This window comes from Ipomoea nil, unplaced genomic scaffold, assembly GCF_001879475.1.
Source record: "Ipomoea nil cultivar Tokyo-kokei standard unplaced genomic scaffold, Asagao_1.1 scaffold2360, whole genome shotgun sequence".
Taxonomy (NCBI): domain Eukaryota; kingdom Viridiplantae; phylum Streptophyta; class Magnoliopsida; order Solanales; family Convolvulaceae; genus Ipomoea; species Ipomoea nil.
In genome coordinates, this window is record NW_017618788.1 from 1,393,219 (window position 1) to 1,407,864 (window position 14,646).

Consider the following 14,646-nt stretch of genomic DNA (forward strand, 5'->3'; position numbering starts at 1 on the left):
ATAAAATGGTAAACAAAGTAGCATTTTATAGAGGTATTGTAAAGCCTCCTTGATCCGAAATCATGCAGCCATTAACTCCTCAATTCAAGCTGTTCCTCTTGATTTAAAACACCTTGTAAATAGGGTCTTGATCGAAATATAATGTTGAATGAGCTTCACCTCTCCTGACTTACTTTTTGGCGCTGATCCAGACTCTACTGACACAGATACTGGACTAGGTCCAGAACCTAACCAATAATTATTTTGACAACTAATTTGAGCCAACTTTAAGTGGATTTAATGTGTAACATTTTTACACTTACAATCTCCCCCTTTGGCTATTAATTGACAAAAAAAACAAAACAAACAACCAAATGTACTCATAGGCTTTTATATATATATATATATATATATATATATATATATATATATATATATATATATATATATATATATATATATATATATATATATATATTAAAAAAAACATTATTCGCCAATTAAGTAAATTTGCTTACAGGGCTTAGACGCTAGAGTTGGATCAGACAGACGCCAGGAGCAGTTCTTCAAAACACACACTTTTAACAGAGATCTTCAACAAGTACCCCAAACCGTAAGGTAGTCGACGGTTTGCCAAAGAACTGATAAACCACATACAACACAAACACACAAACCACATAAGCAAGCAACTGCACATAACACACATACCACATAGATAACCAATAACCAACTAAACAAATTATCATTTAAGCATAAAACATAGATCAAGTTCTCAACTAGCAAACACAACTAGCAAGCAACAACAAAAAAAAAATAATAAGCACTTATTTTGCAGTTCAATGGCAACCATTGTCAACCATCCATACTACTCCCCCTTACTACGCACTCCACCTTTTTGTCAAGCTAATGGGCAAAGTGAAGCTTCTAGTCATCAGAACTGTGGGCAGAGGAGGTATTGTCTACATCATCCTCAGCAGTTGGAGCAGTACGAGCAGCTTCTTCCAGTGTGGCAATTTGACGTTGAGTGCAAACCACCCTATCTTCAGCGTTGGAGATGGATGTCTGAAGCGAAACAACATTTATCTTTAAGCCCGAGATTAGAGATATGAGGAACTCAGCTTGTTGGTGAAGAGCCATTAGTTCTGGTGAAGCCGCTGGATCAGAGGCAGAGTGAGGCCTGGCTGAGGAAGAACCTGAGGCAGTGGAGGCGAGAGCTGCAGAACCTGGAGTAGGCATAGAGGAGAGAGTGGACATGTCATCAAAGTGAGTGCCCTGGAAGAGGCGAGAGTCCATGGCATGCTTGTGAGTAACTTGGCAGAGGGGCTCATTCAAATATAACTTTAGCCCTTGAGATTGCAGAACTCCAGTGATTAAACACGGAAAAGGGAGGTGAATATTCGCTTCCTTCTTCTTCGTGAATCCCATAATATGATGGTAGATCAGATAACCGAGCTCAACTCCATTTGATGATGAACTTTGTACAAGAGGGATGCCATCTTCTTAGTCATAGTATGGAGAGACACATTCGGCAGCCAGTTACTTGATGCCAAATGAAATATCATAGAATAAACTGCAGTGAGAACATTTGAAGGGATACCATCTTTCGGCCATGTGTCGTGCACATTATGAGTGAGTTGAGAGGCCAAGAGATCACTTGCAGGCTCAAATGAATCATCCAAAGCAGTTTTGTGGAAGTATGCATTAATTATGGTTGGACTAAAATCATACCATGTATTCCTCACAAATACTTGATGATAATGGTTGGAAGAGGGAAGCATGGTGTCAGCCATTAGGTTTGCGTAGAATTCCGGGATAAGCCAAGCTGAATAGGAGCCAACATCTTGAATGGTCTGAAGTGGATTTTGGCTACGCAATAAAGGAATCACATTGCAATGAGTGAACAAATAGACAACATCATAGTTTTTTCCCACAAGAATGCTTCGTGCAGAATGCACCGTCCATAGATCTTCCAGGTCAGGAGATAAGAGAATAGGCTGGAAAGGTTTCTCCTGGAGGCTTTTGCTGATTTAGACTTGGATGGCTTAGACGTAGCAGCTGACTTTGGTGGTTTGGAGACTAGAGCAGAGGCAGGAGGGATACTGGAATGGAGGCCCTAGTCTTAGATCTGGTACGAAGTGCAAGTCCAGAGAGGCGTTGTGAGCCAGTCCTTTTGCTTGGTCTGGTCTTAGACAAAAATTCCACTTCATCTGACACAATAAGCTTCCTTTTAGCTACTGGAGCTGAGGCAGGTTCACCTGGATCAGTGACCTTAGCTTTCCCTTTGTCAGATGTTGTGAATGACACTGTGATAACGAGAACAGATTTCGTGAAACAAGGAATATTTGGGAGATTAGCAATCAGATCATATAGGATGGCTGCTTGTACTGAGGCACTTTGATCATTTAAATTAGTAACGATATCTCGAATAGAAACTCTAGTGGTCACTGGAGTAGAGCCTGGAGCAGATTGAGACTCTGGCATAGAGGGTATAACAACTTCTGATTGTCTTGGCAGAGGTCCAGAATACACAATTGTGGACACGGACACAATAGATAAGCCTTCAGAAGGATCCTTTAAAACAACAAACGACAGATAGAGCAGCCAAAGAATATACAACAACCCCTAATCAGATAAATTAAAAAAAAGACCTAAATCTAGGCAACAAGCAATTGCCACTAAAAGTGAGAAATACAATACGTAGGCTGAGGCTCTGCTTTCCAAGCTCGAAGATCAGCAAGAATGTCTTCTTCATTTACCATTCCTTCATCCAGAGACCAGGGTTCCATAGTAATCCTAGTAGCTTTTTCGTAGATAGCCTTGGACTCACGTATGGAGAGCTCCTCTATGAGAGATGGATGCCAGATCAGAGTGGCGAGAGCCCTCATAGTGAACAGGTCAGAGAGAGGAGCTGTGCCGTGAAGGATTTGGTGATAAAGATCAGCTCTTTCATCCTCAGTAACATAAATTAGGAAAGGATTAATGTGGGAATTTGGGGAATCAGACGCCATTATTGAGAAATTGAAGGTTTAGATGAGAAGATTGTGATTCGATCAAGGGTTAGGCAAACAGATTTTGGGCATTTTAAGGGAGTTGAAAAGAGGAAAATAGGGATTTGATCTGAGAAGGAAGGTATGGCCGAGGAATTTTTCACAAGATTTAAGGGAAGAAAATGTATCCTTAAACCGGTCGGGTTTATCTGGTTTATTTGGGGCTTCTTAAACCTGTATCACGTCTTAGAGTAGGTCCAGCCCTGCAAAAAAAAAAAACTTAAACTACTGGATAAAAAAAATATGATTTACCTGATTTTATTTTGACGTCCTGGAAAATGGCCTGGAGTTGGACTAGGACTGTGAAACAAAAAAAAAAAAAAATGAAGAAAAAAATGTTATTTAGTGAGAAAAATTATTTCTTGACCTTTATTTAAGAAGAATACGCTTTAGTTCGAAATTTTGCAGACTCCTGCTGATTTAACTTTTACGTTTGGTAAACCCCGCACACCATCAATCTTGACCAATTTATCAAGGGAGCAATAGTTTAGGTGACCTAATTTTTGATGCCATAACTTGGATTCCTCAATGCTGGACCTGCAACAGAAGATATCATTAGTAAGAGTATAACAGTTGTCAAAAGAACGTTTACCTTCCATGACACAGTGTTTCTGATGGTCCATGGCGTTGCAGTTGTCTTTTGTGAAACATACTTTCCACTCTTGATCACACAACTGACTTATACTTATGAGGTTTGCATGAAGACCTTCTACTAGAAGAACTTGTTTCAGTTTGGGCAAACCTTGAACACTTAGAGTACCAACTCCTGTGATTTTTCCTTTGACACCATCGCCAAAAGTTACTTATCCCTTACTTCCTTTTATGTTGTTTAAGAATGTTGCATTTCCTGTCATGTGACGTGAACAACCACTGTCAAAGTACTACCTTTCTTCTCTATTTGAACTTGTAGAGTGAAACGAGACACGACATACAAAGTCACTTTTTCTCACCCAGATTTGATTAACAAACGGGGTGATGAATCTTTGGGTGTACTTCTTGACCCTTTGGTCTTTATAGAAGTAAAAACATTCTGGTCTCGTGTATCCTCGAATCCTGCAATAGTGACAAATGAGATTATAATAGTTAAACTTAGATGTTCTTTTACTCAGAACAGTTTTGACTTCTACTCGTGCTGTACTGGTTTCTAGAATATCTTGTTCTGGTCCAGTTGCTGTATCAGGGCCAGTAGCTTTGACAAATACCGTCACAACCTTGTCTTTTCCTTCAGAAAAGCCCAAACCATATTTTGTAGTGGTTTTTCGACCAGAATCCAAGATTTGGTCTAATGTGGATGTAGTGTCCAACATTTTAATCCCCCTTTTGAGCATGTCCAATTCTTGTTTGAGTCCTTCTTCGCGATTAAGGCCTTCTTTGATGAGGTTGTCCCTGTCAGCAATTTGATTTTGATACACTTTCCTAGCATTCTCTAAATTGCTAACTTGACTAGACAGAGTTCTATTAACTTTTACAAGAATTTCCCATTTGGCATACAATTTTTTATATTCTACTTCAAATGAGGGAACTGGTAAATCATGGTCTTCAGCTGACACATATTCTCCAGCTTCTGAGTCTACTTCAGCTTCTGGGTCAGACTCCACGTTGGCTATTGCAGTGAATGCCACAAAGTTCCCTGAGAACTCTTCTGAATCAGATCCTGAATCAGGTTCAGGTTCAGTTTCGTCGTCATCACTCCAGGTTAGAGAAACTTTCATTGATTTCTTACGCCTTAGGTACGTCGGGGACTTGACTTGAACATGACCGAACCCTTCACATTCATAGCACTTAATCCCTTTACCTCCAGATTTTTCCTTGGACTGGGCATTTCATGAAGAAATTTGGCGTAGATTAGATGATCCGGGTTTTTGAGTGTTTCGGACAGTACTTGATCCAGGACCTTCCTGGTTTTGAGGTTTGCCAATTCTTGCATATTGCCGTTGCTTTACCTGTTTCAACAATTTCAAAATGCCTTAAGATAAAAATACCACAGGATTATCACTTACCTCATCTGGATCGGATCCAGCGTCTGTATCTTCAGCGGTGAAAGCTACGGTTTTCCCTTTAGTTTCCTGTCCAGCTAATATTTCCATCTCATAAGTCTGCAAGCTCCCCATTAGCTGTTGTACAGTTTTCTTTACCCAACCATCATGCTCTTGGTTAGCCGTGACCTTCATCCTAAATCGAGGAAGGAGTGAGCGCAGGATTTTTTTGACAAGTTTAGGTTGAGGGAAAGGTTCGCCTAAGATACTTGCACGGTTTGCTAATTCTTGAACACGAGCATGAAAATCAACAATTGATTCATCGTCTCTCATCTTTAGATCTTCAAAGTCGGATTGGACCATTTGAAGTTTGGACTGTTTGACTGAGGCAGTCCCTTCATAAGTCGTTTCCAAAGCTTCCCATGCCTCTTTAGCGGAGTCACACCCTGCAACAATCGTAAACTAACTCTCATGCATTAACAAAAAAAATAGTGTCTAAAGCTTTATGGTTGTAGCTTGCGGTAATCATCTCAGCATCTGACCATTCTTACTCTGGTTTGAGGACTGGAGGATATTCTGAAGTGTCTCCATCTTTGGTAGGATGAGTCCACCCAGTAAGAACATCCCTCCAGACCCTCTCCCCTTGAGCTCGTAGGTGCATTTTGGTGCGGGCCTTCCAGTACGCATAGTTGTCACATGTAAATTCAGGAGGTGCTCTATGTCGCTCCATTCTGCAAGACTCAATGCACAGTAAGCTAAAGAAGAATAACCAGACAAATAGAATAAAGATAAGAAAATGAGTTCTTGAGTCTATGAAACACGAGATAGCCAGATCGGTTAGACTAATAATTTAAGTCCCCGTGCACTGAAACCAAGTGCAAAATCTCGTGGATCTTGAATGCAAGATATAACCTTAAGCTTCCTATTAAATTTTAATTCAATTATTAAACAGGACTACTCCAGACAGAATAAAGAAAATAAATGTGAAAGCAATAAATGGAACCATGCACCAGGAAATGTTTACGCAGTTCGGAGCCTCACTCCTACGTCTGCGGGGCCACTCACATCAACCCAAATCCACTAGATCATAAACAGGAGTACAAACGGAGAGTACATTACACACTAATGTATAAACTACAACTACTCCATAACCTACTCCAGCTGCATCGTGGACTCGATGTGCAGGCGATCTTCTTCACACCATGAACCAGTTGAGGCACCTTCTTCACTCGATGTGCAAATAACCAGAACAAAGGGAAAGAATAATCTCGATAGATAGGCTTGTTAAAGTACAAATTAAAATGGTAAACAAAGTAGCATTTTATAGAGGTATTGTAAAGCCTTCTTGATCCGAAATCATGCAGCCCTTAACTCCTCAATTTTAGCTGCTCCTCTTGATTTAAAACACCACTTAAATAAGGTCTTGACCGAAATGTAATGTTGAATGAGCTTCACTTCTTCTGACCTACTTCCTGGCGTTGATCCAGACTCTACTGACATATATACTGGACTAGGTCCAGAACCTAACCAATAATTATTTTGACAACTAATTTGAGCCAACTTTAAGTGGGTTTAATGTGTAACATTTTTACACTTACAATATATATATATATATATATATATATATATATATATATATATATATATATATATATATATATATATATAACCATTAATTAATTCATGTGTGTTTTTCATTTGAAAAATGGATATTTTTCCATTTATCAAATGAACTTTTGAAACCACTTTGTTATGAATTTATTTATTAAGTAAAAAAAATGTTTTTATTGTTTTTATTTTATTTTTAATTTTGAATACAAAGTAATTTTTTTTTCCATTTTTTTTACATCTATTGAACATGTTATATGTTAGGAACAAGTGTTAGATCTTGATGATACCAAAGTTACGAAATTTTAATCCCCAAATTTGTTTTACTTTTCAGACTTAGGAACTCTTGCTACTCTATTTGAATAGTCTGAAACTCTGAATAGTAACTCAAATGGTTACCTTTCGGATGGTCAGCAAAAAAGCCTACAAGGAAGCTTTGAAGAGTTCAAGACCTGAAGAGTTCAAGATGAAGAGTGGAAGTCAAAGAGTACAAAACCGGAAGGTTACAAAGGTCGAAGAGTGGAAGGGCTTACCTTGCCGAATAGAGGAGATTTGTAGTAGAATATCAAATAGTAAGGTCAACTATTCGAATTCAAAATGTTGTAAGCTTAAGGTTCGAAACATTAACTCGAATGGTAAAAGTTAACTGTTCAATGGAATTGCTCGAGACATTCTTTGAGCAATAAACAATTCACAACCTTAAACAAACAAAGCTTTATGAGAAAATGTTACCAAGGTAAAAGGAGTGTTCAACAAAGGTGCAGCACAAAAAGCAATGTTCAACAAATTAATGTGTGTCAATGGCTGGAAAATCTGACAAAAAATAACTTTTTGAATTGTTCACTAGTAAATATCCAAAGGGTAATAGATGTTTGAAATAAATTTTCCTCCAACAGATTTATTTCAAGTTGCCTATAAAGACCTTCATTCAAGACTTAAGAAGATATTGGTCTTTAACGTTAAAACATACAAGTGTTCAAAAAGCTTTCAAGTGCAAATATCAAGTGACCAGTGAGAGAGATTTCAAGCTTAAACGCTACATCCAGTAAAGACTTGTGCTGCAAATAGTGAAGATCAAGACTACATTCAAGAAGCTAAGTCTACGTGTTGGAGAATCAAAGATTTTATTCAAAAATCTGTATCTCTACTCGATAGAAGTAGAAAGAGGTGGAGTAAACTTGTGTGGAATTGAAAAACGTAGATACTCAAGGCCAGCTTTGTGTTCAAGGCTTGAGTGATCTTTTTGTATTAAAGGGTTTAGTACAATCCTCATTAGAGTTTAAAGAGAAGAGTGGAGTATGCTGGGTTTTGGTCGAACCACTATAAAATCTTTGTCTCTCTATCTTTTACTTTCAAGCATTTACGTTATCACGCAAACAAAACTTACATTTCGACAAGATAAAATTTACGTGCAAAACTAAGTAAAAGGGGGTTAAAATATTTCTGCTACACAACTCTTACGGAAGGTTGATCGGATCAAGTTCACTCTTCGATTGAATTGATGGAATTGCAATTCCTTCCAACCAAACAATGTAGTTTTGCAATTCATGGAATTACATTGGCATTGATTTTCAATTCATGCCAACCAAACAACTCATTATCTCTTCATTTTGTGAGCTCAACTCCTCCATATCACCATATAATCTCCTCTTCTATTTTCTCTCCCATCTTTCTCCTATTTTCTTCCTTTTATGGGCCCTACTCCTCCACACTCCTACACATCATATATTATTTTATTCACTTTTCTATAATTAATAATTTCAACTATATAATTATAATTTCAATTTTACATAAAAATAAATTTAAATAACAAAATAAAATAAATTTTGAATTATAAAATATACTTTCATAAAATAATCAAAACATGATTTCATAAAATAAAATTCGCATTCGAAATTGTCTATGGAATAAATTAACATTTGGAAACGAATACAAAATTTTAATATTTCCTATAGAAATGGCTGCTCTCGCAAAAAGAGAATTCGTTGAACTCGCCCTCGATGGAAGCAATTTCCTCACTTGGGCGCTTGATGTTGAGATATATCTCCAATCTACAGAACTGCTGGACTCCATTGAAGATACATCTACGAGCACTGCAGCCCAGAAGGCAAAAATGCTCATTTTCCTCCGCCACCATCTTAACCACGACCTCAAGAATGAATACTTAATAGAAAAAGACCCCTATGTCCTCTGGAAATCTCTTAAGGAACGCTTTGACCAACAGACGTCATTGGTCCACCCCCCAAGCCCAACATGATTGGTTTAACCTCCTATTTCAAGACTTTAAGTTTGTGACTGAATACAACTCCGCCCTACACAAAATTGTGTCACAACTGAAGCTCTGTAAGCAGACAATTACGAACAAGGATATGATTGAAAAAACTCTATCCACGTTCCATCCAAATAATCTTGTGCTCCATCAGCAGTACAGGAATACAAAGTATACTCTGCATTTAGAGCTCATTACGGCTTTACTGGTGGCTAAAAAGCATAGCCAGTTATTGATGCATAATCACAATGTGCGTCCAACCGGCGCTGCACCTGTGCCTGAAGCCAAGGTTGCAAAACTCGGCCGCCTAGGCGCCCGCCTAGGCTCTAGGCGGCCCCGAGCCTTGGAGTTTTGGCCAAAACACGGCCAAAACTCAGCCGACCGCCTAGGCGGCCTGGGCGGCCAAACTCGGCCGAGTCGACCGATTTCGTCCGATTTTGACCGTTTTTGACCGATTTTGTTCGATTTTGACCGATGTCGTCTTTCATTAATTATTAATTTTAATATTATTATGACATTATGACTTATAAATTATCATTATTTCATTTATTTAGATGTGTTATTTGAGTGAACGTTGAAAACAAACTCATTAAAATTGTCGAACTACAAGTCTGTTACTATTTTTTTTAATTTTTTTGGTGCCCGCCTAGCACCGCCTAGAATCCGCCTAGGCGCTAGGCGCTGCCCGGCCGCCCGACTAGCGCCTACTGCAACCATGCCTGAAGCACACACTGTTGCCCAGCAGAGCAACAATCGGCGGGGTCGAGGCCGGGGAAGGGGGAGAGTTCGTGGCAGGGGCCTAATGCGAGGTGGCAGAAGGGGAGCTAACAGTAGTGACTCTCGTCCTCAGAACAAGCAAACTCAAAGAAATAGACCAAGCAAGTCACAACATAACTCCGGTCAGTCGCAACTATGTTATAAATGTGGTTGCAAAGGACATTGGTCTAGGACATGCAGGACTCCTAAGCATCTAGTCGAGGCTTACCAAAAGATGCTCCAGCAGGAAAAAGGACAAGAGAAGAAAGATTCTGGGCAATCATCTTTACCTAAAGCAAATGCCCTCATCTTAGGGAATGATGACCCGCTAGGCGAAGAATTTGCTGATTATGGAGATCAGGAATGATACTCCTATTTTTTTTTCTCTCTTTCCCTTATGGACATCCATTTTACTTCATGCCTGCGAGCATGTTTATATTTGAACTCTTTTGTCCTATATGAATAATAGATCATTTTGAACACTTCTGTTCTATTTGAATAAATACAATGGATCCTTTTTACACATTATCTTGATACCCATTCTTTTTCTTTAGAGATATGGGAGACGAATCAACCCTATGCTTGGTTGATTGTGCAACTACGCACACTATTTTGACAAACCGAAGATTTTTCCAAACGTTCAAGGAACACAAAGGCAACCTTTCAACCATAGCGAATGATAACATTCCTATTATGGGCTCCGTCAGAGCTTCACTTATTCTTCCTAACGGAACAAAATTGATAATTGATCAGCCCTCCTATACCCTCAATCAAAAAGAACTTTGCTTAGTTTCAAGGATATTCGGTCTAACGGTTTCCACATATAAATTAAAACTAAAAACAATACCGAATTCTTTTTTTTTTTTTTTTTTTTTTTTACCAAAACGTTCAATAACCAGAAAAAGGAAATTGAAGAACTTCCTTCCTTTTCTTCAGGCCTGTATTATTCCTATATCAGGCCCCAACACTCTTGCGTTGCACTCGCAGTGAAATTTAAAAATACAAATTCTTTCAGTTTATGGCATGACCGCTTAGGTCACCCTGGGCAAACTATGATAGGTTGGATACTTTCAAATTCAATTGGACTTAACCTTCTTAGGATAAACATCCTTTCCACAAAAGATTACACATGCGTTCTATGTGCATAGGAAAAACTTATTGTTCGGCCCTCACGTCCTAAAATTGGTTTTGAGTCACTTGTCTTCCTGTAGAGGCTACACGGTGATATTTGTGGACCAATTCATCCTTCATCCGGACCATTCCGATATTTCATGGTCCTTATTGATGCTTCCACCCGAAGGACACATGTGTGCTTGTTGTCCACTTGAAATATGGCATTCGCAAAATTCATGAGCCAAATCATTAGGTTGAATGCTCAATTCCCCGATTATCTTGTTGAGAACATAATAATGGATAATGCTGGTTAATTAATCCACCTCGTCAGCTTTTGACGATTATTGTATAGCCGTGGGGATTAAGGTGGAACATCCTGTACCATACGTCCACACCCAGAACGGTTTAGCTGAATCCCTTATCAAAAGAATTAAACTAATAACTAGACCATTACTGCAACGGTCCAGTCTACCAGTCAATTGTTGGGGACACGCAGTGTTTCATGCTACAAATCTAATACAACTCCGGCCAACAGCATATCACGATTTTCCCCCTCTACAACTTGTACGTGGTAATGAGCCAGACATTTCTCATTTGCGTGTCTTTGGCTGTGCGGTTTACGTACCTATACCACCTCCACATCGTTCTTCCATGGGCCCGCAACGTCGGTTAGGTATTTATGTTGGGTATTAATCCCTTTCTATCATTAAATACCTCAAGCATGTGACAGTAGATCAGTTTACTGCACAGTTTGCTGACTGCATGTTTTGATGAAGATCATTTCCCGACATTAGGGGGAGAGAAAAACACAGTTTTGAAAAAATGCCACGAAATTCCATGGGATGAAAAATATCTTCAGTATCTTGACCCACGTACTAATCAAACTGAACTTGAAGTTCAGAAAATAATAAATTTGCAAAAATTAGCAAATAATCTGCCAAATGCGTTTACTGATTATAGAAGAAGTAACTAGGTCCTATATTCCTACAGAAAATGCTCCATCAAGAAAAATTTTCCCCAAAGGACCAAATACTAACCGACATTATCCAACTCCAGAAGCGTGGAAGATCAGTTGGTGCAAAAGATGTAAATCTGCGGAAAACTAAAAACAATAAACAATCACAGTTACTCCAAAATCGTCTTGAAGATGAAAAACCCAGTGTAAATGCACGTCCTATAAATAAATCTAACACTGGGAATACGGAACACCTTCACCAAGATATAATAGCAAATGAGAAACACTTGGTTGAAGTGAATATAGAATCTGCTATAAACTTTCTCAAAACAGGAGAAAATCTTAATAGAAATGTAACAGTTGTCGACGACCAATTTGCCTCTACAGTTGCTCTACACATTTCTTTCAATAATCTGGATCCAGAACCAAAAACTATAGTGGAATGCCGGAAGCGCTCCGATTGGTTGAAATGAAAAGAAGCAATTGAGGCTGAGCTCAACTCGCTAAATAAAAGAAAAGTGTTTAGTCCTCCTGTACTTACCCCTAATGGCGTGATCCCAGTAGAATCCAAATGGGTATTTGTACGAAAGAGAAATGAACAAAATGAGGTGGTCAGATACAAGCGAGACTGGTAGCTCAAGGGTTCTCACAGAGACCCGGAATAGATTTTGAACAAACTTACTCTCCTGTCTTGGATGGCACATCGTTCCGTTATCTAATATCGCTGGCAGTAAAAATGAGTTTGGAAATGCAGTTAATGGATGTTGTGACCGCATATTTATATGGGTCACTAGACGCTGATATATATATATATATATATATATATATATATATATATATATATATATATATATATATATATATATATATATAGAATTAGGTTCTGGTGCGATTAAGTTGCCCAGGTGTGGTTGTGCGGTTTAATCTGGGCCATTCATCTCGCTTAAATCAACGTCCAGGATTACTAAAATTTAAAAAGAAAACGCGGTGGCAATTTTATAATTTTTGCATCTAGGTCAAAATTAAGGTGAACGGATCTTAGATTAATATGCGTGAGTTTTGTATATAAGATGTGTGAGGTTTGTGAAGGTGCGTGAGGTTTGTTCTTAATGTGCGTGGGGTTGTGCTTAATGTGAGTAGTTGTTAAAACTTAAAGTCTGTGAGTTAATAATTAAAGTGCATGAGTTTTGTGCTTAATGTGCGTGAGGTTGTGTTTAATGTGCGTGGATTTTGTACTTAGTGTGCGTGAGTTTGTGCTTAATGTCAATAGTTGTTGAAACTTAAAGTCTGTGAGTTAATATTTAAAGTGCGTGTGTTTTGTGCTTAATGTGCGTGAGGTTGTGTTTAATGTGTGTGGGTTTTGTACTTAATGTGCGTGAGTTTGTGCTTAAGATCTAACACTTAAGGTGCATGTTTCTATCACTTAAGGTGCGCCATTTTTAGCTTATGCTTCTTTCTTCCAGACAAGCGTTTTTTTTTTTTTTTTTTTTTTTTAATTTTCATTGATTTGAGCCGTTGATATAAATTTGATCAACGGCTCAGATCTAACCGCACAATCGCACGGGAAGCTAGACCCGCACCTGAACCCTTCCCTCTATATATATATATATATATATATATATATATATATATATATATATATATATATGAAAGTATCTGAGGGCATTCAAAATCCTTTATGTAAAGGAAATGCAAATAAAAATATGTTCAGCATAAAACTACAAAAGTCATTATATGGTTAAAACAATCGGGAAGAATGTGGTTTTGTCGATTGAGCGAATTCCTCTTAAAATAAGGATATGAAAATAAAGATATTAGTCCTTGCATATTTACAAAGAAATCAACTGGTGGTTTCTATATTATATCCATCTATGTAGATGATATAAACATCATAGGGACACGAAAGGATGTCAAGAGGGCATGCTTGTGCTTAAAGGAGGAATTCGAAATGAAAGACTTGGGAAAAACTAAGTTCTGTCTCGGCCTGCAGATCGAGCACCTCCCTGAAGGGATATTCATACACCAATCCAAATACACAGACAAGTTATTGGAGAAATTCTACATGGATAAGTCTCATCCACTTAGTACTCCAATGGTAGTCCGATCACTTGAAGTTGATAAGGACTTGTACAGACCTAAAGATGATAATGAGGATATACTACGGCCAGAAGTCCCTTAAGTGCCATTGGAGCACTTTTATATCTCGCCAACTACACTAGACCTGATATTGCATTTTCAGTAAACATGCTAGCTTGATTTAGTGCTGCTCCAACTAGAAGCCATTGGAATGGCATAAAACATATCCTCAGATATTTACAAGGTACAAATGATCTTGGGCTTCTATTTAAAAGAGACCAAGACACCACATTAGTGGGATATGCGGATGCTGGTTTTTTGTCTGATCCGCATAATTCTAGATCTCAGACTGGATATGTGTTTCTTTCAGGAGGTACTACTATCTCATGGAAATCAGTTAAACAAACATTAGTAGCTACCTCGTCAAACCACTCTGAGATTATTTCTTTATACGAGACCTCCAAAGAATGTGTATGGTTGAGGTCATTAATACACAATATTCAAGACTCGTGTGAAATAACGAATAATGGAAAGATCCCCACTGTCCTGTATGAGGGCAATGCAGCATGTGTTGCACAAATGAGTAATGAATATGTTAAAGGTAATCTCACAAAACATATTGCACAAAAATTCTTTTATCCACATGAACTCCAGAAGAGTGGTGAAATACGAGTCCAAAAGATCCAATCAAGTGAAAATCTAGCAGATTTATTCACTAAGTCCTTACCTATATCTACTTTTGAAAAGTATGTATATAAAATTGGTATGCGTAGATTAGGAAGGCTGTTGTCTTCAGGGGGAGCAACAACATCTTAAATATAATGAAATTATTAGTCCAGAAGATTAACTCATTCACTTTGATCCAGA

The 14,646-nt window shown here is 38.2% G+C and overlaps 1 protein-coding gene across 1 annotated transcript; it reads right to left on the reverse strand.

Annotated features, from left to right (window-relative positions):
• Window positions 1–720: 720 nt before the first annotated feature.
• On the reverse strand, window positions 721–3,139 carry LOC109152054. Its single transcript, XM_019299636.1, has 2 exons — window positions 2,677–3,139; window positions 721–2,550 (listed from the first exon to the last, which is right to left on the reverse strand). The coding sequence occupies exon 2, from the start codon at window positions 1,402–1,404 to the stop codon at window positions 904–906; it is 501 nt and encodes a 166-aa protein (XP_019155181.1). The 5' UTR covers window positions 1,405–2,550; window positions 2,677–3,139; the 3' UTR covers window positions 721–903.
• Between the last annotated feature and the right edge of the window lie 11,507 nt (window positions 3,140–14,646).